The sequence below is a fragment of the Lithobates pipiens genome, unplaced genomic scaffold, assembly GCF_037356315.1.
Source record: "Lithobates pipiens isolate NorthernLeopardFrog02 unplaced genomic scaffold, aLitPip1_a1.2 Scaffold_27, whole genome shotgun sequence".
Taxonomy (NCBI): Eukaryota; Metazoa; Chordata; class Amphibia; order Anura; family Ranidae; genus Lithobates; species Lithobates pipiens.
In genome coordinates, this window is record NW_027507788.1 from 184,940,553 (window position 1) to 184,961,090 (window position 20,538).

The window sequence follows — 20,538 nt, forward strand, 5'->3', positions numbered from 1 at the left end:
ACTGGATCGAGCTGTGCTCAGGTAAGTATTGGGGGGCTGAGAGGGGAGCTGCACACCCTAGGATTTTTATCTTAATCCATAGAGAATGCATTAAGATAAAAATCCTTCTGTCTTTACCGCAGTTTTAATGCGGCAGAATGGCACGGTTGGGTGTAACGACATTATGTAACGCCGTTTCGCCCGTGGCCACTAGGGGCACGTGCATGCCCGCTGCTCGCCCCCAGAGCCGATGCGAGTGAGACCACCGGGCTCCCGCGATCGCTCGTGACACACCAAGAATCGGGATCTGTGTGTGTGTAAACACATAGATCCCGGTTCTCTGAGGGGAGAAGAGACCAACCGTGTGTTTATACAAAGTATGAACAGCGATCTGTCCTCTACCCTACACAGTCCTATCCCCCCTTCAGTTAGAACACAGAGAGGGAACACAGTTAACTTCTTGATCGCCCCCTAATGTTAACCCCTTCCCTGCCAGTGACATTTTTACAATAATCAGTGCATTTTTATAGCACTGATCGCTGTATAAATGCCAATGGTCCCAAAAACGCATCAAAAGTGTCCGATATAATGTTACAGTCCCCTTAAAAATCGCAGATCGCCACCATTACTAGTAAAAAAAAATAATAATAATAAAAATGCTATAAATCTATCCCATATTTTGTAGACGCTATAACTTTTGCGCAAACCAATCAATATACGCAAAAACACGTAGAAGAATACATATTGGCCTAAACTGAGAAAAAAAATGTTTTTTTTTTTTTTTAAAACAAATGGGGAGATTTATTATAGCAAAAAGTACAAAATATTGAGGTTTTTGCAAAATTGGCACTCTTTTTTTGTTTATAGCGCAAAAAGGTGATCACCGCAGAGGTGATCAAATACCACCAAAAGAAAGCTCTACTTGTGGGGAAAAAAGGACATCAATTTTAGTTGGGTGCACCGTCGCACGGCCGCGCAATTGTCAGTTAAAGAGACGCAGTGCCGAATCACAAAAAATGGCCTGGTCCTTCAATTTTAGGAAATTAATTTCAACAAAAAAATTGTAAGGTGAGCGTGGCTAGAAACAGACATGTCTAGTGGTTGAAATGTGTTTCCATTCACTGATTGGTATGAACTCCTAAAACTGTTATACCAGCCACAGTGGATTTCAATTTTTGTAGAAATTGATCTAAATGTTGTAATTTGTACAAGCAGATGTTAACAGGTGTGGTTAGCTTACCAATGTTTATCCTTCCTCCATTCAGCCCCCTCATTGCGATCCCGAAGCCCTGTCCTTCCTGTCCCAGCCGATTTGCCACAGGGACCGCGCAGTCCTCAAATATAACCGCTCGTGTTGGCTGTGAGTTCCATCCCACCTGAGGACATCAGCAGATGTGAAGGAAGATATAAACATGAAAAAATAAAAAATAAATCAACAGGGTTGATTTATAACAATAACAGGTATAGCCAACGTTTTGAAAAAAAGAAAAAGAAATGTACCAAAAAAAAAAGATAAATTAAAAAATGTAACTATATAACATTTTTGAATTCAGGCCTGAATGGGATCGGAGTGCAGCGGGTGTAATGCACAGGGTTACCCCCTAGCAGGTTCACATGGACTTTCTGATATGGGAATAGAGGAAGTTATGAATGGACTACAACTGCGGTGACATCACCACTCTGCTGCCAGCATTTTCTGGTAAGTCCCTCTGCTGCGGTGGCAGATGGGGCTTATAATATCTCATTCACTGATCCCCATCAATGGCCGGCACAGCAAGCAAATGGGGTTCTTCGGGTCTTCACGATTCAGGTAAAAAGGGTTGGTTTAGTTTTATGGAGCTGGTGTAGACGGACCAGACTTTTTTTTTTACACCCTAAATATGGGTATAACCCAAAACAGGGTCTAAAAAAAGTGGACTGCGCCTTTAACCATGTTTCTTATACTTTAAAAAGAAAGAATCATTTATTTGTAATCAGTATTTATATAATGATGAAAATTCGTGGAGCGCTTTACATAAAGTCGCTGCCCTGAAGAAGCAAGAAGCTTACAATCTAAGACCCCTTAGGCTAGGTTTTCATGTATGCATGTTGGGTGTTGGGAAACAGTTTAAGAGGATACCAGCTCAAGCTAGTTGCTAGGCTGTCATTGTTTTTAACCCTTTTTCTGCCAGGTCAGTGCGTCATATGGACCTGACAGTGGAAGGGGGGGGGGGGGGTATTGCGAACACACTTACAGTGCCTGAAGCCACCGGGAGTGTGTATATGAGACAAGCAGACTGCTGCCTGTAAGATGTCAGGCGGCATTGGATTGCTTTCATAAACCTTGGTAAACAAGCGCTCCTCCCACGAGCACCCCTGCAATGTATCCCAGGTTCTGCTTGCCCATCTACAGGCCCGGGACCTGCATGGAGAGTGCCACCGGGTAGAGAGGAGGGAGAAGAGCGGATGCATGTCTGCTCTCCTCTCTTTTTTTGTTGCTGATCCAGAAGTGATGTGTTTGCTATCACTTCTGGCCCCCTGTCAGTTTCCCCGGCCAGTATTGCAAGGAAAGAATGTATTGCAAAGCTATCTGCATTGCATTACATTCAGTGGAGCACAGGGGAGATATCTGGGCCTTTCAGACCAGGTGAGAGCAGAACAAGAGGATGCCGAAAGGGGGAGAGTGGAACAGGTGAGAGCAAGATGGTTGACAGCAGAACGGAGAGTGGAATAGGTGGATGCTGATCGGGTGAGTCAAAAAGGTGAGTGGAAGTGGAAAAAGTGAGAACAGGTGAGAGTCAAATGGGTGAGAGTGGAATGGGAGACAAACGGGTGAGAGTGAATCAGGTGAAAGTGGAACAGGTGAGACTAGAGTGGGTGAGGGCAAAACGGGTGAGGGCAAAACAGGCGAGGGCAAAACAGGTGACAGTGGAACAGATGGGGGGGGGGGGCTTCCTATCTTTCCCAGCGATGGGCTTTAGGAAACCTATACTGACATAAATATGTAGGATGACCCCCTCCTGAAAGTTGCCTGACTCCAGTAATTTCTAAGTCACACACCCATAAGAAAGATGCAGCAAGTGAATTCAGAACTCCTTATCTGCAAAATTCTTCCAGATCGCTGGAAAAATATTGAAACACGACCCAAGCAACTACCATGGTAGAGCTTATCGGTGGCAGTATTACATTTGACTTCTATGAAGAGATACCTTTTATTTTTCGGACTTTGTTTTGCATAAAAAAATACCTTCTCACCTTTTTCTCTTTCTTGCCAAAGCTGAGGCCTGGTGTCCCCTTTTCCACCACTAGGCAGGAAATTCCTCGAGATCCGCTGCCCCCCGTACGACACATCACAACATATACATCGGTGTCCCCAGCACCGCTAATGAATGCCTGGATAGAGACAGAGGGGCGGAAACATAACGTGATTAAGGCTCCGTTCACACAGGGGGCGACGCGAGGCGACACGACTTGTCGTGCCGCGACCTGACAAGTCGCCCCCGTTCTGTACTACGGAACCGTTCTAAGAGGAGCGACTCGAGTCGCTCCGACTTAGAAAAAAGGTTCCTGTACTACTTTTGGGCGACCTCGGGCGACTTGCATTGACTTCTATACAGAAGTCATTTGCAAGTCGCCTCTGAGGTCGCGGCGAGGCAAGTCGTGTCGCCTCGCATCGCCCCCTGTGTGAACCGAGCCTAAACCTTCTTCAACTACTAACACTGATATGCTTGTGTATGAACATGTGGGAGAACGTACCTTAGATCCATTCAGAATATAGCAGTCGCCGTCTTTCTTCGCTGATGTCAGCAGTGACGCAGCATCACTTCCGCTGCCTGCCGAACACAAGAATCATCAGGACAAGACCACTTAGAATTGTAAGCAAATTCAAAACAGACGAGTACCATGTGTGTAATATATGAAATATACCCAATGCGAGTCCCAGCCTGGGGAGACGAGGTCCATTACATTTCTCTGCTATTGATATATTTAACCTGACACTAAACTCGGGTTTACAAGAAAAAAATATCTATTCAGGTATGTATTCTTTACTCAAAAAAAAGTTCCTTCTATTGCTCTCAGCCTCCTCCAAATCTCCAAATTCCCTTTTTGCTGTTGTGATCTGACTTCCTGTTAGAGGGTGACTACGTTCGTCCCACTGTATGTAGGAATGTAGTCACCTTTACATGCGCACTGCCGTAAATTTTGTTTCATTGTTTTTTTGTTTTTTTAATTTTTCAAGTCATTCGTTATGATCACAATTCGTAAATCGAGAAAAAATAAAACGGAAAGTCGAAAAAATGTGCAAAAAATAATCGTAAAAAAAAAAAAAAACACATGTAAATTTGATAAAAATCTGAAATGCGGAAATTTGAAACCTCTGAAAATCTGAAATAATAGCCAACTAATAATAACTTAACTATTACTAGCTATTAAATCATAAGCATTGGAATTTCCTTTCAAATCTGGCTGTTAGTCAGCGTAACGAATTAGGAATTTATCCGAAGTTATGAATTATCTGAAATAACGAATGCCACATCTAAGGGTATGGAAACAAATGAATAATAATAAATCACAATAATGATAATAAAACCATTTTATAATTATTAATTTGTTCCGTTCCATTTGTTTAGATGCGGCATTTGTTATTTCGGATAATTTGTAACTTTGGATGAATTCAAATTCGTTACGTTTACAAACAGCCAAATTTGAAAGGAGATTACAATACCTATAATTTAATAGTAATAGTTAAGTTATTAGGTAGTTATTATTTTAGATTTTCGAATTAACTAATAATAACTTAACTAGTACCAACTATAAAATTATAGGTATTGGAATCTCCTTTCAAATTTGGCTGTTAGTGAACGTAACAAATTCGAATTTATCCAAAGTTACGAATGATCCGAAATAACGGATGCCGCATCTAAACGAATGGAGCATAACAAATTAATAATAAATTACAATAATGATAATAAAACTGTTTTATAATTTTAAATTTGTTCTGTTTCATTTGTTTAGATGCAGAATTCGTTATTTTGGATAATTCGTAACTTTGGATAAATTTGAATTTGTTACTCTCACAAATAGCCAAATTTGAAAGAAGATTCCAATACCTATAATTTTATAGTAATAGTTAAAGAGGAGTTCCACAAAAAAAAAAAAAAAGAAAAGTCAACAGCTACAAATACTGCAGCTGCCGACTTTTAATAATCGGACACTTTCCTGTCCCAGGGTCCAGCGATGCGGGGGAACGAAGCCCCGCTCGTTCCCCCCTCCGCTCGGTGGAGCCAGCATTCTAACTGTGGGCACCCGGCTGTGGCTTTGGGGCCCGTCACATATGCGCGGTGCACGGACGCATATTATGTCATGCCTTCTACCTAATTCACCAAAACGCACAATAAAGGGCACATGTACCATTTATTAGCAAAGCAGCACTCCACGATGAAGAACTGTGTGTTACCACACATTGGGCTGGCGCGCAGGATGAATGGCACTAAGAATACAACATGCGTTACCGCCATGCAGCTGTGTGAATCCGATGGGCAGATAGGTGAATCTTTTCAGTGGATATTAAAATGGCAACACTCCGGGTCTCACCTGGCTCTGTCAGACAGTAAGATGCAAATTTCTCCATGCTGCAGAGGGGAGGACAGAATCTGTGTCTCTGTTCTTCATTTCCGAAGGTATCGATCATCCAGACACACATGCTGCAAGGAACAGATTAAAAGCATTATAAACATGGCGCCCCATTGAAGAGAAATCGTCCGCTGTGGTCTCTTCAGAACACTTTCAGAAGCGTTGATCTCTTTGGACCCCCATTGCACTCCTTGATTCCTTCCACCAACCTCTACATCACTATACCATGTCCCATAGTGACGTGAAGTTGAATGGTTCTAAAGGCGGAAGTTTTTTTTGCAGTCATGCATTCTATGCAGCTCCCCCCGATCGCGCTCCAGCGATGTGCACGAGAGCAGCTGCTCTCCTGGGTTTCTGCCTCCTCATTGGCTCGTGATGCTGTCAACTGTTACAGCCAGTGAGGAGGAAGCAGGGGGGCGGGGGCCCATCCGTGTTCTGTGTGTCTTATGGACACACAGAGCAGGGCTCGGGAGCAAGCACACATGAGTGCCCCCCCGTGCAAGCAGCTCGCTATGGGGGCACTCATCAGGAAGGAAGATCCAGGCAGACAGAGCAAAACCATTGCACAGAGCAGGCAAGTATAACATGTTTCTTATTTAGACACAAATGATTGATTTCTAGGCCCTCGGGTGGCAATCAGGACACCCTAAATAACAAATGTGCCACATCTTATAAATGAATTTGAAATGTGGAAAAAGAAATGGACTTTCCGGGCAGTTTTTTTCATATGTGCCTGGAAAGTCCATTTCTTTTTCCACAATTTTCAAATGTTTGTTATTTAAACTAAAAAAAAAAAAAAACACCAAAAGAAAGCTCTATTTGTGAGGAAAAAAGGACGTCAATTTTATTTGGGTGCAACGTCGCATGACCGCGCAATGGTCAGTTAAACCGACACAGCACCGAATCACAAAAAGTGCTCTGGTCAGGAAGGGGGTAAAATCTTCTGGGGCTGAAACGGTTAATATCACTTACTAGTGGAACTTCAGGGAAAACAACCCCCCCCCCCTTTTCGGTGGAGTTGTCCTGCCCTGCAAGGGTTAAAGGATTGCTTGTTTAGGTTTAAGGGACAGAAAAATAACTTTTACTTACCAGATTCTCGGCTCCCTTCACACTCCTACATCAGTCCTTGCAGCCTCTTCACCCCTATGTGTCACACACAAGTCCTCTGACGTCATCAAGAACAATGCATTGCCCATAGCCTTGCCCTGAACAGGAGGATAGCAAGGGACGGTCCACTGCCCAAGCAGCTGCCAGTCCAGCTGCCAGGGGGGTGGAGATCAGATCAGTAAAACAGTTTTTCTTGCTCTCCTAGACCTACCCGAGTGCTGCTCCCACCCTACAAGGCAGGATTTTTCTTTTGCCCAGTTGGAGGAGGAATTCGGGTTAATTTTGGATAATCTTTGGGGTAACAAATAGACTCTATGAATCAGTTTAAATCATATCAACCGATCTCTGACAGCGATGAGCTGTAAGAAAGGATATTCCCAGGCGTCCTCCCAGTATTCCGAATCCAGATCCGGGATCTCGCCCTGCCACCTAAAAAGCAAGTCCTCCAGACCAAAGTGGACTGAAGGCAATAAAGCTTTGTAAATGGTAGAGGTGGGTTTGACCAGAGGAGTATCCCTTAATGTGGATTCAAGGTTGGACCGGATTAGAAGTACTGGAGTGGGACCAAATTGGGTAGCCAAGGCAAGGCAAATTTGTAGAAATCGAAAGAATTGTCGATTGCTGCACCCAAATTTCTCCTTCAAGGGTCAGAAGGGAGCCACTAATACAGATATGCGCCAGGTTTTTGATACCTCTAGTAGCCCAGAACCCTGGGTCTGGGATAGTCAGAAACTCTGGTAAATGTGGGTTGAGCCACAGGGGGGTGTCTGGAGATCTATTGTGAGGGTCCCTTTGTAGTTTACCGATCAACAATTGCCAAGCCCTGATCACCGCCTTCATGGAGGTTGTGAGAGGATAGGGGGCTCCGATTCCCCTATATAAAGCATTACTCAGCACCTCGTAAGAACCGAGGTGGGTGGCCTCAAGGACTACAGCAGCATTGGTTACATCTGATTCTTATTTATTTTGTTACTTTTTTTTTTATGTCCCTTTGAGAAAAAAAAATTCTGATCACTTTTATTGCTGTCAGAAGGAATGTAAACATCCCTTGTGATAGTAATAGGCAGTGACAGGTAAAATCTGATGCCTTTAACCACTTGCCACCCGCCCTATAGGCAATTGACGGTGGCAAAGTGGTTTCATAATCCTGATCGGACGTCATATGACGTGATCAGGATTATGAGCCGCTGCGCGCCCCCGGGGGCACGCATCGCGGCGATCGTTGTTGCGGGGTGTCATTCTGACACCCGGCAACTACGATCTTGGTAAAGAGTCTCCGACGGAGACTCTTTACCACGTGATCAGCCGTGTCCAATCACGGCTGATCACAGTGTTAATAGGAAGAGCCGGTGATCGGCTTTTCCTCACTCGCGTCTGTCAGACGCGAGTAGAGGAGAGCCGATCGGCTGCTCCTCTGACGAGGGGGTCTGTGCTGATCGATTATCAGCACAGCCCCCCCCGAGAATGCCCACACTGGACCACCAGGGACGCCACCAGACCACCAGGGATGCCCAGCAAAAGGTAATCCTCCCTAGACCACTAGGGATGCCAGTCAGCACAATGGATGCCAATCAGTGCCCATAATGGATGCCAATCAGTGCCCACAATGGGCATCACTGATTGGCATGCATTATTGTTTGGCACTGATTGGCATCCATTAGTACAGTATAACACCAATGCCGCCTATCAGTGCCCACCTGTGCCGCCTATCAGTGCCCACCTGTGCCGCCTATCAGTGCCCACCCATGCCCATCTGTGCCGCCTATCCATGCTCATCTGTGCCACCTATCCATGCCCATCTGTGCCGCCCATCTATGCCAATCCGTGCCAGCTATCAGTGCCAATTTGTGCCACCTATCAGTGTCCATCCGTGTCGCCCATCCGTGTCGCCCATCAGTGCCGCCTATCAGTGCCACATATCAGTGTCCATCAATGCCACCTCATCAGTGCCACTTCATTGGTGCCACATCATTGGTGCCCATCAGTGCCGCCTTATCAGTGCCCATCAGTGTAGCCCCATCAGTGAAGGAGAAAACGTACTTATTTACAAAGTTTTGAAACTGAAACAAAAAAAAAATTTTTTTTTTCAAAATTTTTCGGTATTTTTTTATTTGTAGCGCAAAAAATAAAAACCGTAGAGGCGATCAAATACCACCAAAAGAAATCTCTATTTGTGGGAAAAAAATGATAAAAAATTTCATTTGGGTACAGTGTAGCATGACCGCACAATTGTCATTCAAAGTGCGACAGCGCTGAAAGCTCAAAATTGGTCTGGGCAGGAAGGTGTTTAAGTGCCCTGTATTGAAGTGGTTAAAGTGTTTATCAACCAAAAAAAAAAAAAAGTGTAATCTGCCCTCCTCTAAACTGTAAAAAACCTCCCTGAACCTACCACTTCCTGTATCCCCTTCTCTGTACTGACCGCAATAATCAGGGCTGCTGAGCCCTGACCACCGTAGTCACAGTATGTGCTTCTGTCATACGCAGCTCTGCTCTCCTCTCTGCCTGTCAGCTCCTTGTTGTGTGTCTCCGTCTCTATCCACCCGCCCCCACCGCTATTTGTAAAATAATTTTTTTTTTTTAAAGATCACTGCCAGCCCTGTATTATAGGCAGGCATAGCACACTATGTTATTCTTTTATAAAAATGAGGCATGTAAATACCTGTTTAGCGCGATCTTCAGGCTGGGCACATGACTCTCCGCTGAGGTTCTGAGTGGTCATGTGAGCTCCCCGGCTGACGTTAAAAGGAGATCTCGGCCCCTCCTGCAGTATCCATGTATCAGAGCTGTACAGCGGCCACAAGTCACGCAACCGGCCTGAAGACAGCTTTAAACAGGTATTTACGTGGCTCATTTTTTATAAACGACATAAACAGTGTGCTATGCCAGGCTCTAATAGAGGGACTGGCATAGACTTAAATGAATGGGTTAACAAACACTTTAAGTCTTCTGTAAGCCGGAAGGGAGCAGCATGCACATCTAAAGGGATGCCAGAAAGTGTTTTTTCATATAACAAAGATCAAAGACAGAGTGCTGTGATGTTTATAGAAGATTGCTTATAGCTATTCTTGGAGCAAAGAAAAGAAGACATACCCGGTGATGATATCACTGGGTTTCAGAAGTAATTCTTAAAAGCAAAACGATTGGATTGGAAAAAAGTAATTGCATACCGACTGGAGGGGGAAGGAAGGGAAGGCATTATGTGTGTATATTATACCTCTGCTTTAAAAAAAAAAAAAAAAAAGAAAAGAAAAAAAAAAAGCATTTTCACAAATGAACAGCAGAAGCAAGCATACGTACTTGTGAATGCTCATGTACGCTGTAGTGCTGACACAACCAGTAGACAGGGCCTCAAAAATGACAGAAGTGTCCAAACGTGACAGTCCAGACCCACCAACATCAGGACTGGTGTAGATCCCACCAAAGCCAAGCTGTGCCGCCTTCTGCATGGTTTCCACCGGGAAAAATTCCTGAATTGAAAGGGAACAAACGTTCTGGTTATCTAGGATTCGCGTTCAGTACCTGCATAGGAGAAATGACAATTGATGGCTGTTTGTAAGTAATGCCTTCACTTTCTATTGCTATCGTTTGACAAAGAGACCTAATCAGTAGCCGAAAAATGTATTCGTTTTCGTTTCATTCGTTTTATTCTTTCTTCGGGTCATTCTTTATGATCGAAATTCGTAAATTCAAGAATTCGTAAATTCGAAAATCCAAAAATCCGTAAATTCAAAAATAAGAATGAAAATCCGAAAATTTGACATAATAACTATCTAATAATAACTAACTATTAAATTATAGATATTGGGATTTCCATTCAAATTTGGCTGTTAGTGAACATAACGAATGCAAATTTATCCGAAGTTACGAATTATACATAATAACGAATGCTGCATTTAAACAAATAGAACGTAACAAATAATAATAAAAACTTTTAATTATTATTATTAATAATTCATTCCATTCCATTTGTTAGATGTGGCATTTGTTATTTCGAAAAAATTATAACTTCGGATAAATATGTATTCGTTACGTTCGCTAACAGCCAACTTTGAAAGGAAATTCCAATACCTATAATTTAATAGTTAGTTATTATTAGTTAGAAAATCCCAACATTTGAAATAATAACTCTTATATTATAGGTATTGGAATTTCCTTCCAAATGTATCTGTTATTGAACATAACGAATACAAATTTATCCAAAGTTACAAATTATCCAAAATAACAAATTCAGCATCTAAACAAATGGAACGGAATGAATTAATAATAATAATAATAATACATTTTTATTATTATTATTTATTATTATTAATTCGTTATGTTCCATTTGTTTAAATGCAGCATTTGTTATTATGGATAATCCGTAACTTCGGATAAATTTGCATTTGTTACATTTACTAACAGCCAAATTTGAAAGGAAATTCCAATACCTATAATTTAATAGTTAGTAATAGTGAAGTTATTATTAGTTAGTTATTATTTCAGGTTTTTGAATTTTTATTCTTATTTTCAGATTTTCGTTCTTTTGAATCTTTGGATTTTTGAATTTCTGAAAAATTTCTGAAAAAATCGTTAAACAAAATTTGACGAAAATTTGTTAAAAAACTAATTCAGAACTAAACTAATTGCACATATCTACTAATCAGTCTGACCAGAGACATAATCAGCAGCAGAAGCCAGTGGCTCCTGCTGTTGTATCTGAGCCAATGAGGAGCAAGAGAGCCGAGACAGCCTCGACTCTCATGCACATCGCTGGATGGAGGTCAGATTCTCGTATGTATTTAACGAGGGTTGCGGTGGGCTCTGCATGCAGAAGGTTTTTTTTTTTACCTGACTGGTAAAAAAAAAACGTCTGCCTTTACAACCACTTGTTTAAAAACAATTAGACCCCTTTCACACCACACCGCTGATAGCGTAGGCGGTTAAAACGCCGCTATTTTTAGCGGCGTTTTACCACCGGATTTGCGGCTTATTTGCGGCGCATTTCGGCCGCGAAAGGGTTAAAACCGCCGGCAATACGCCGCAGTAGCGGCGTTTTGCCGGCGGGATTACAGCGCTGCCCCATTGATTTCAATGGGGAGCAGCGGTGGAGGAGCAGTAAACACACCGCTCCTTCACCGCTCCAAAGAAGCTGCTGGCAGGACTTTTTTCTGACGTCCTGCCAGCGCACCGCTGTAGTGTGAAAGCCCTCTGGGCTTTCACACTAGAAACAATGGTGCAGCTTCTTTAGGGCGTTTTGCAGGCGCTATTTCTAACGCTATAGCGCCTGCAAAACTCCCTGGTGTGAAAGGGGTCTTATATATTTTTTAAAGCAGAGGCCCTACTGTATAGAATAAAAATGGTGTTGGCTGGAATTTTTTATGTTGCACCAAATTTGCACAGCTGCTTACCAAACACATATTTTCAAGAAAAAAAAATGCACTAAAATTTATTTTAGTGCAAACCCAAAATACCTATTGATGGGCTTACATTGGGTATATAGACACCAATGCGCTTGCATTTATTTATTTATTTTTTGAAACACTTTTGTTTATCGTTTCGTCATTTAACTTTATTGCTATCACAAGGAGGCTAACAAGCCCCCTATGTGATAGCATGGGCAGGTGGCAGGTCCTCTTTATGGAGACATCAGGGCTCTAGGCAGGTGACAGGTCCCCTTTATGGAGGCATCAGGGCTCTAGGCAGGTGACAGCTCCTCTTTATGGAGACATCAGGGCTCTAGGCAGGTGACAGGTCCTCTTTATGGAGACATCAGGGCTCTAGGCAGGTGACAGGTCCTCTTTATGGAGACATCAGGCCTCTAGGCAGTAGACAGGTCCTCTTTATGGAGACATCAGTCCTCTAGGCAGTAGAAAGGTCCTCTTTATGGAGACATCAGGGCTCTAGGCAGGTTACAGGTCCTCTTTATGGAGACACCAGGGCCCTAGGCAGGTGACGGGTCCTCTTTATGGATACATCAGGGCTCTAGGCAGGTGACAGGTCCTCTTTATGGAGACATCAGGGCTCTAGGCAGGTGACAGGTCCTCTTTATGGAGACATCAGGCCTCTAGGCAGTAGACAGGTCCTCTTTATGGTGTCATTGGGGCTCTTGGCAGGTGACAGTTCCTCTTAATGGAGACATCAGGCCTCTAGGCAGTAGACAGGTCCTCTTTATGGAGACATCAGTCCTCTAGGCAGTAGAAAGGTCCTCTTTATGGAGACATCAGGGCCCTAGGCAGTAGACAGGTCCTCTTTATGGAGTAATCAGAGCTCTAGGCAGGTGACAGGTTCTCTTTAAGGAGAAATCAGGGATCTAGGCAGGTGACAGGTCCTCTTTATGGGGACATCAGGGCTCTAGGCAGGTGACAGGTCCTCTTTATGGAGACACCAGGGCCCTAGGCAGTAGACAGGTCCTCTTTATGGAGTAATCAGAGCTCTAGGCAGGTGACAGGTTCTCTTTAAGGAGAAATCAGGGATCTAGGCAGGTGACATGTCCTCTTTATGGAGACATCAGACTCCCCCAATGTCTCGCCTGCCCTCCACTGCAGCTAAACAAATACAGATTGTCTCTGAACCCGGAAGTGATGCAATACACATTGCTTCTGTGTTCAGAGTAGTTTACCGCCAACCTGGGCTCCCTGGAGGAACATGAGAGCCAGGAAACATTGTGGGCGCCGTTGACTGGGAAGAAGGGAGATGTGCGCCCCTTTAGACCTCCATAAAAGTGATCACTTGGTCTAAAAAAAACATAAGAAGTTCACAACTGCAGCAGAAGCTGTGAGCTTGCTTTGACCAGTTGAAAACCAGGATGTTTATAAACGTACCTAGACAAACGTGCCTAGACTAATGTCATTTTGTGGTTTCTTAGATTAAGTTTTGCTTTACCTATCTATTGAATATCCATAGAAATGATAGAATCCTTGTAGACAGTTTATGACCACATGGTACAATTTAAGAATAACCCACCGGCTTATTTTAGCGTGCAGGTAGGTGCAGACAAGGCCATCTAGAGTCCATGCCAAATTGCACCTCCCAGGATGTGTCAGCAAATATTCCCCCACAAAAAAAAAAACGAGCATTAATATGTACTCCCTAAGCACACCCCTACCCCTTCAAATGTTCCCTTCTAGAACAATACTAACCCTGTGCCGCCCCACAAATCCCCTCCCCTCTAATTTCCTTGTGGCGCACGCCCCCCCCCCACCTCACATGATACTACCCCCCAAATTTCCCCTTGCAACACAAATCCCCTCCCCCTAATTTCCTTGTGGGGCTGTCCCTCCTACCCACCCCTTGTCCCGGCCCTGGGTATGTGGGATCCTAGGTTGTGATGTCTGTGCAGTGAGATTTGATCCACAAATTGCATTGTATTGCGTAACAAAATGGTGCAGGAGCCTTTTTTTTTTCTCCCCCGCACCTGAATCTCATCGCATGGGTGTGATTCTGGCAATTGCACTGCGTTTTGCAATCTGTTTCAGGGTGTTGTTAATCTAACATTGATAGCTGCAGCAGATCGCCTGGAGGCTGTGCGATTGCCAAGCAGTGCAATGCAATGCAGGGAAATGCAGCAAATCTTGTACGTTTTCCGCATCAAACCAGGGCTAAAGGGGCCCTTAACAAGCACACATCCCATTGGTCAGCAGACTGGTTGGTGAGTTGAGCTATGGAATTGTTTTTGTCTTACACATCCCATTGTAATACTCACTTAATGAAAGGTGTGCTGTTGTATATATAGAAAGCCAAAAAAACTATAAAGCAGACTTTTTGAATATACAGTGGAACCTTGGTTTACGAGTAACGCAGTTAACGAGCGTTTTGAAAGCCGAGAAACTTTTTTTTTATTTTTTATTCTGACTCGGTTTGCGAGTATTGTCTCGCAAAACGAGCAGAATTCAAGCTAATGAGGTGTGCAGTACCACATTTGGCCAGAAGTGAGGGGGACACTCGGAATGGTTCGGAGCTGTTTAGAAATTCTCGGAATTACTTGGAAACACTCCGTTCCCGAGTGTTTCTGATCCTTTCCGAGTTCAGTAGAGCTGTCCCTGAGTATTTCTGGCCACATGCGGTATTGCACATAATAGAAGTCAATGCAGAACTGATTATCTTCGTTTCCATTGACTTGTATGGGGAAGCTCGCTTTGATATGCGAGTGCTTTGGATTACAAGCATTCCCCTGGAATGGATTATGCTCGTAATCCAAGGTTCCACTGCATATAATTGGGGTGCTCCAAAAAGTCCCATGGGTGCTCATTTTATGGCTTTCTATAGAGCAGGGGGTAGACAACCTGGGTGCCCTCCGGCTGTTACATAGTTAGTAAGGTTGAATAAAGACACCAGTCCATGCAGTTCAACCTGAGTGAGTGACTACAATTGTTCCTATTCCTGTACATTGTATCTCACACACTCCCATCAGTCCCTACCCTCAAGGAGCCCACAAGCCAAGGTCCCAATTCATATACTAGGGCCAATTTTGGAGAGATGCCAATTAACCTACCAACATGTCTTTGGAGTGTGGGAGGAAACCGGAGTACCCGGAGGAAACCCATGCAGGCACAGGGAGAACATGAAAACTCCAGGCAGGTAGTGTCGTGGTTGGGATTCGAACCAGCGACCCTTCTTACTGCTAGGTGAGAGTGCTAACCACTACACCACTGTGCCGCCCTGTTGTGGAACTACATTTCCCATGAGGCATTTCAAGGCTGGCAATTACAATTACTCCCGGGGCATGATGGGTATTCCTACAACAGCTGGAGGGCCCCAGGTTGCCTACCCCTGATATAGAGTAATTGGGGATGGAGGTGTGCTAGTCTATGTATATAAGATTTCTCAGATAAAGCTACTATTGTGTACATTACATGGATGGCGGTCGCCCGTTTGAGGGCCGCCATGGACCGCTCATATTGTATTTTATGTATGGGGCCTCAGCAAATAGAACTCAACATAACATAAACACACAAAAGGCAACCGACTCCCACCACCCTTTACCTACAGATTCAGGTTTAGCAATTCTGACACTTATTGTTATGATATACAAAAGCAGCCATAGAAATGACACAACAGAATGCCAAACACAACACACAAATAAGCATACGCATTATAGATACCAGGCGGTCATACACAGTGCTGACTATACATTCCTCAATACATTGACTCTATAGACATTTGATGAATAGCTAAGCCACAAAATCGTTAAAATGATTGTAAAGTCTTGTTTTTTTTTTGTTTGTTTTTGTAACCACTTGCCGACCAGCCGCTGCAGTTTTACTGTGGCAGAATGGCACGGTTGGGCAAAACGACATTATGTTATGTCGCTTCACCCTGTGGCAACTAGGGGCGCTCACCCGCTGCTCGACCCTGGAGCCGGGCGAGTGCCCGGCGGGCTTAATGACCGCCAGGCTCCTGTGATCGCTCGTGACACAGCGAGAACTGGGATCTGTGTGTTTTGGCTCATTCAGCAGCCAAATCTTCCGGCGCTGAATTGGTTAAATACCAAACATGTTATACTTCCCTCCTCTGTGCAGTTGGTTTTGCACAGAGCAGCCCGGATCCTTCTCTTCTCAGGTCCCTCTTCTCTGCTCCTGACCCCTCCCACCTATCGAGTGCCCCCACAGCAAGGAGCTTCCCTTTGGGAGCAGCGGAGCCGAGTCACAGCTTCGTGTGCCCATTCAGACACAGAGGCCCGCCCCCTCTCTTCCCCCCGATTGGCTGACTGACTTTGGCTGACAGCAGTGGGAGCCAATAGCACTGCTGCTGTGTCTCAGCCAATCAGGAGGAGTATCCCAGACTGCTTAGACATTTGTGGACATGGCTGAAGAGAGAGGGGGCTCAGGTAAGTATTAGAGGGGCTGCTACACACAAAAGGTTTTTAATCTTAATGCATAAGGCCGAGTCCTGCTGTCTGTGTCAATGGATGCAGCAGCAGGACTCGGGAGCGCGCCCTGCACGAGTGCCCCCATGGAAAGTGGCTCTCCATGGGGACACTCGAGAAGAGGAGGAGCCAGGAGTGCCAGTGGAGGACCCCAGAGGAGGCAAGTATAACATGTTTTTTTTATTTTAAACAAAAAAAAAATGAACCTTTACAAATCACTTTAATAACCACTGTTTTTCCATCATCATCATTATGATTATTATTATTACTATATATATCCATTGTGGGGGAATTATTATACAGGAGGTGTGTTACAGGCCAGATCACCAGATGAAAACAGAAAAAAAAACAGTCTGAAAAAAGAAAACAAATGCAGCCACCACATCTAATGATCGGTAAGCTGCAATATAATACATTTTTGATGTGGGGTTTAAACCCGTCTCATGCACCTCCCACCAATTTTTTAAGAGTTATGGTGTTGTGACTATTGCGCAGGTGAACCAGAAATTTCCATAGTACTTATTTCATGAAACGTTAGCCACCATTCTACATAGGAAAGTAAAATAAATAAAAAAATATTGAATCCATAGATATCTAATTACTTGGGGGAACCTCAACAAATCATTATGGTCGCTTTAATACCCCGAAGCCGACTAACTGAAGGTTCGCCCCATGTGAAGAGGCCAACCCCGTACCCCGTATTTCTTTGTCCCGGTTCTTTTGTTTTCCTTTATGCTTTTTACGCCAAGTTTATGGTTTTACAATCGGTACTCTCATCATTCGTGTTGTACCAGATTGGGCTTTAATTACACCCGGGCACCCATCTCAATGATGAGCACTAATTCCACTACTTGACCTAAACTCTAGATCAGTGGTCTGCAAACTGCGGCCCATTTCTTGCCTTTATCAGGCCCTTGGGGCACTATTCCTCCCACTGATTCCAATGATGGGGCACTATTCCTCCCACTGATTCCAATGATGGGGCACTATTCCTCTCACTGATTCCAATGATGGGGCACTATTCCTCTCACTGATTCCGATGATGGGGCACTATTTCACCCACTGATTCCAATGATGGGGCACTATTCCTCCCACTGACACCAAGGATGGGGCACTATTCCTCCCACTGACACCAATGATGGGGCACTATTCCTCTCACTGACTCCAATGATGGGGCACTATTCCTCTCACTGACTCCAATGATGGGGCACTATTCCTCTCACTGATTCCAATGATGGGGCACTATTCCTCTCACTGATTCCAATGATGGGGCACTATTCCTCTCACTGATTCCAAGGATGGGGCACTATTCCTCTCACTGATTCCAAGGATGGGGCACTATTCCTCTCACTGATTCCAAGGATGGGGCACTATTCCTCTCACTGATTCCAAGGATGGGGCACTATTCCTCTCACTGATTCCAATGATAGGGCACTATTCCTCTCACTGATTCCAATGATAGGGCACTATTCCTCTCACTGATTCCAATGATAGGGCACTATTCCACCCACTGATTCCATTGATGGGGCACTATTCCACCCACTGATTCCATTGATGGGGCACTATTCCACCCACTGATTCCAATGATGGGGCACTATTCCACCCACTGATTCCAATGATGGGGCACTATTCCTCCCACTGATTCCAATGATGGGGCACTATTCCTCCCACTGACACCAATGATGGGGCACTATTCCACCCACTGATTCCAATGATGGGGCACTATTCCTCCCACTGACACCAATGATGGGGTTCTATTCCTCTCGCTGACACAAGGATGTCAAGGTGGCTTCTTCCTCTTGCAGAGTCCCAAGGAGCCACCTTTACATGCAGCTACTAGAGTTGTCTCTCTCTGCACTGTGTACATCAATGAAAACTTACAACCCTATTGCTTAGGGTGACAGGCCACATTTTTGGTCCTCCCCTTTTCACGCTAAATAGACTGACTTGAGACTGAATTGTCCACTGGTAACCCTTTTCTGTGACAACCAGAAGTTCAGGTAATCAGCACTGAGAAAGCAGATGCCAGCAGCATTAAAAGTTGTGGACTGTCACTGAGAGGGAGCAAGGATGGAAACTACAGGAACTGTGACAAAGAAGCAGCTAAGTGCAGAAGATAAAGATCTGCCCTCACTTCCTGTCCCTGTGAGTGGGATGGGCCAGGGGACTGGAAGTGAAGAGAAATCTCTCAAATGGGGACACAGAAGACCACAAAAGAAAATTGTAGGTAGAAGGTAAAAGGTAGAACCTCTGTGGGGATTGTATTGCTTTCTGTGCCATCCCATGCCCACACCCACCCCAATTACCCTCATTGGCTGTCCAGGAAATCTAGGGAATAAAAAGTGTTTTTGATCCCAGCAACCCATTCAATGCACATTACCACAATGCATGCAACATTTTCCATTGCACCCTGATGCATTATGGGCTGGTAATGTTGTCATCATTGTTCCGCCCTTACCTTTTCATCCCACAAGGCCATGTTAGGAGCCATCTCCTTGGAGGCAAAATCAAAGGCCACCTTCTGAAATTCCTTCTGTTCTTCAGTCAGTCCAATGGAGGCTACACAAGAAAAAGAGACGCAAATAAGAACAACGTCCTATAAAGGAAAACTAAACACAAAAACTCTTAATAATATATTACAGCTTAGCAGTTCTCAGATGTGATTGCTGCATTTGTTTTCTTTTTTCATCTCAAACCTCTTGAGATCAATTCGAGCCTTGGTTTACAGTGTGTGTATATATATGTGTATATATATATATATATATATATATATATATATATATATATATATATATATATATATATATATTTGTGTGTGTGGTTTTGTATTTTTACATTAATCTTTACCCCATCTCACTCATTTATATATTATGGTTCACAAGTTGATTCGTGCAACTTCTATATAAGCTTGAGTGACAACCATGACCTGCTCTATAGTATAGATACAGTAGAGCGGTGAGTGTTGTAACTGTAGGACAAGAAATGTGTTATCTGCAGGATCATTATGTGAAAATAAAAGGGAAAAGAGCGCATGAAAAAAGAAAACGAATGTAGCCATCACATCTAATAACTGGTAAACTGAAATATATTCCATTTGTATTTTGGGGTTAAGATACACTTTAAAAGAGAAGTGCAGGTTCACAAAAACAACTCACCTATTTGGCTGCAGCATTGATCTGATGCTGCAGCTGTCCCCTGTTGACTTTACTTCAAGAGCTAAGCGATCAAAGACCACTAATCCCTCAGTTCTCATTCTCCACCGAGCAGAGAACAGGGACTGTCACTCAGCGGCTCTCTACTTTGCCCCTCCAGCGCTCACTGGAACAGCGGGCTGTGGAGGGGGTGGGAGTGGCTGGCTCTGGCTCTCAGCGGTGCACTGAGAGGCTGGGCCAGCTGCCGGTCAGGCACCTGGCTGGATCCCGACCTCAAAGTTGGGATCCTTCAGGAGCCTGGATTGGTTCTGTGACATCAGCTGACTCTGGATCACAAGAGTGCAGAACAAAGTGCATTACTGTAACCCAGAAAAGAAGTATGACCAATAATTCTCCTTTAAACTGGAACAAGTTGGTCATAGGGAGATCCACTTCTGTATCACATTTCCCAAGGACATGGTGGCTGTGTGTTGGGTCATCAGCAGAGCCATCAGGAAAAGTGGGTGCTGAAGTTGTTGTCAACAATACAGTGAAGCAATGTGTCACGTGACCCAACATGTCTGCTCAAGGTCACATGACCCAGAACCAGAGCCACTATTACCATGCAAACGAAAAGCTTCCCTCTCCCACCACTACTTTCCTAAGAGCTCACTATTTTTATAAAGCAGACATGAACTTCAGTTTACCCTGGAATTATAAAGGTGCAGGGATTGGAGCTGATCTGAGGTCTGAAGAGCATGCACTGGGGCCAGTATGTCTTAGGTGCAAGCACTGGGGCCAATCCGAGGTTCATGTGTTGGGGCTAGTCTGGGGTCTAAGGTGCAAGCACTTTGGCCAAAATGT

The 20,538-nt window shown here is 44.1% G+C and overlaps 1 protein-coding gene across 1 annotated transcript in view; it reads right to left on the reverse strand.

The window, feature by feature from the left end:
• Positions 1 to 20,538, reverse strand: part of ACAD8 (acyl-CoA dehydrogenase family member 8) — a 35,691-nt gene that overhangs the window by 13,107 nt on the left and 2,046 nt on the right. The window contains exons 2-7 of the mRNA XM_077458002.1: positions 19,002 to 19,102; positions 9,997 to 10,166; positions 5,554 to 5,663; positions 3,715 to 3,791; positions 3,214 to 3,351; positions 1,220 to 1,355 (exon numbers count right to left, since the gene is read on the reverse strand). Coding sequence (XP_077314128.1) covers positions 1,220 to 1,355; positions 3,214 to 3,351; positions 3,715 to 3,791; positions 5,554 to 5,663; positions 9,997 to 10,166; positions 19,002 to 19,102 — 732 coding nt within the window. The remainder of the gene's footprint in view (positions 1 to 1,219; positions 1,356 to 3,213; positions 3,352 to 3,714; positions 3,792 to 5,553; positions 5,664 to 9,996; positions 10,167 to 19,001; positions 19,103 to 20,538) is intronic.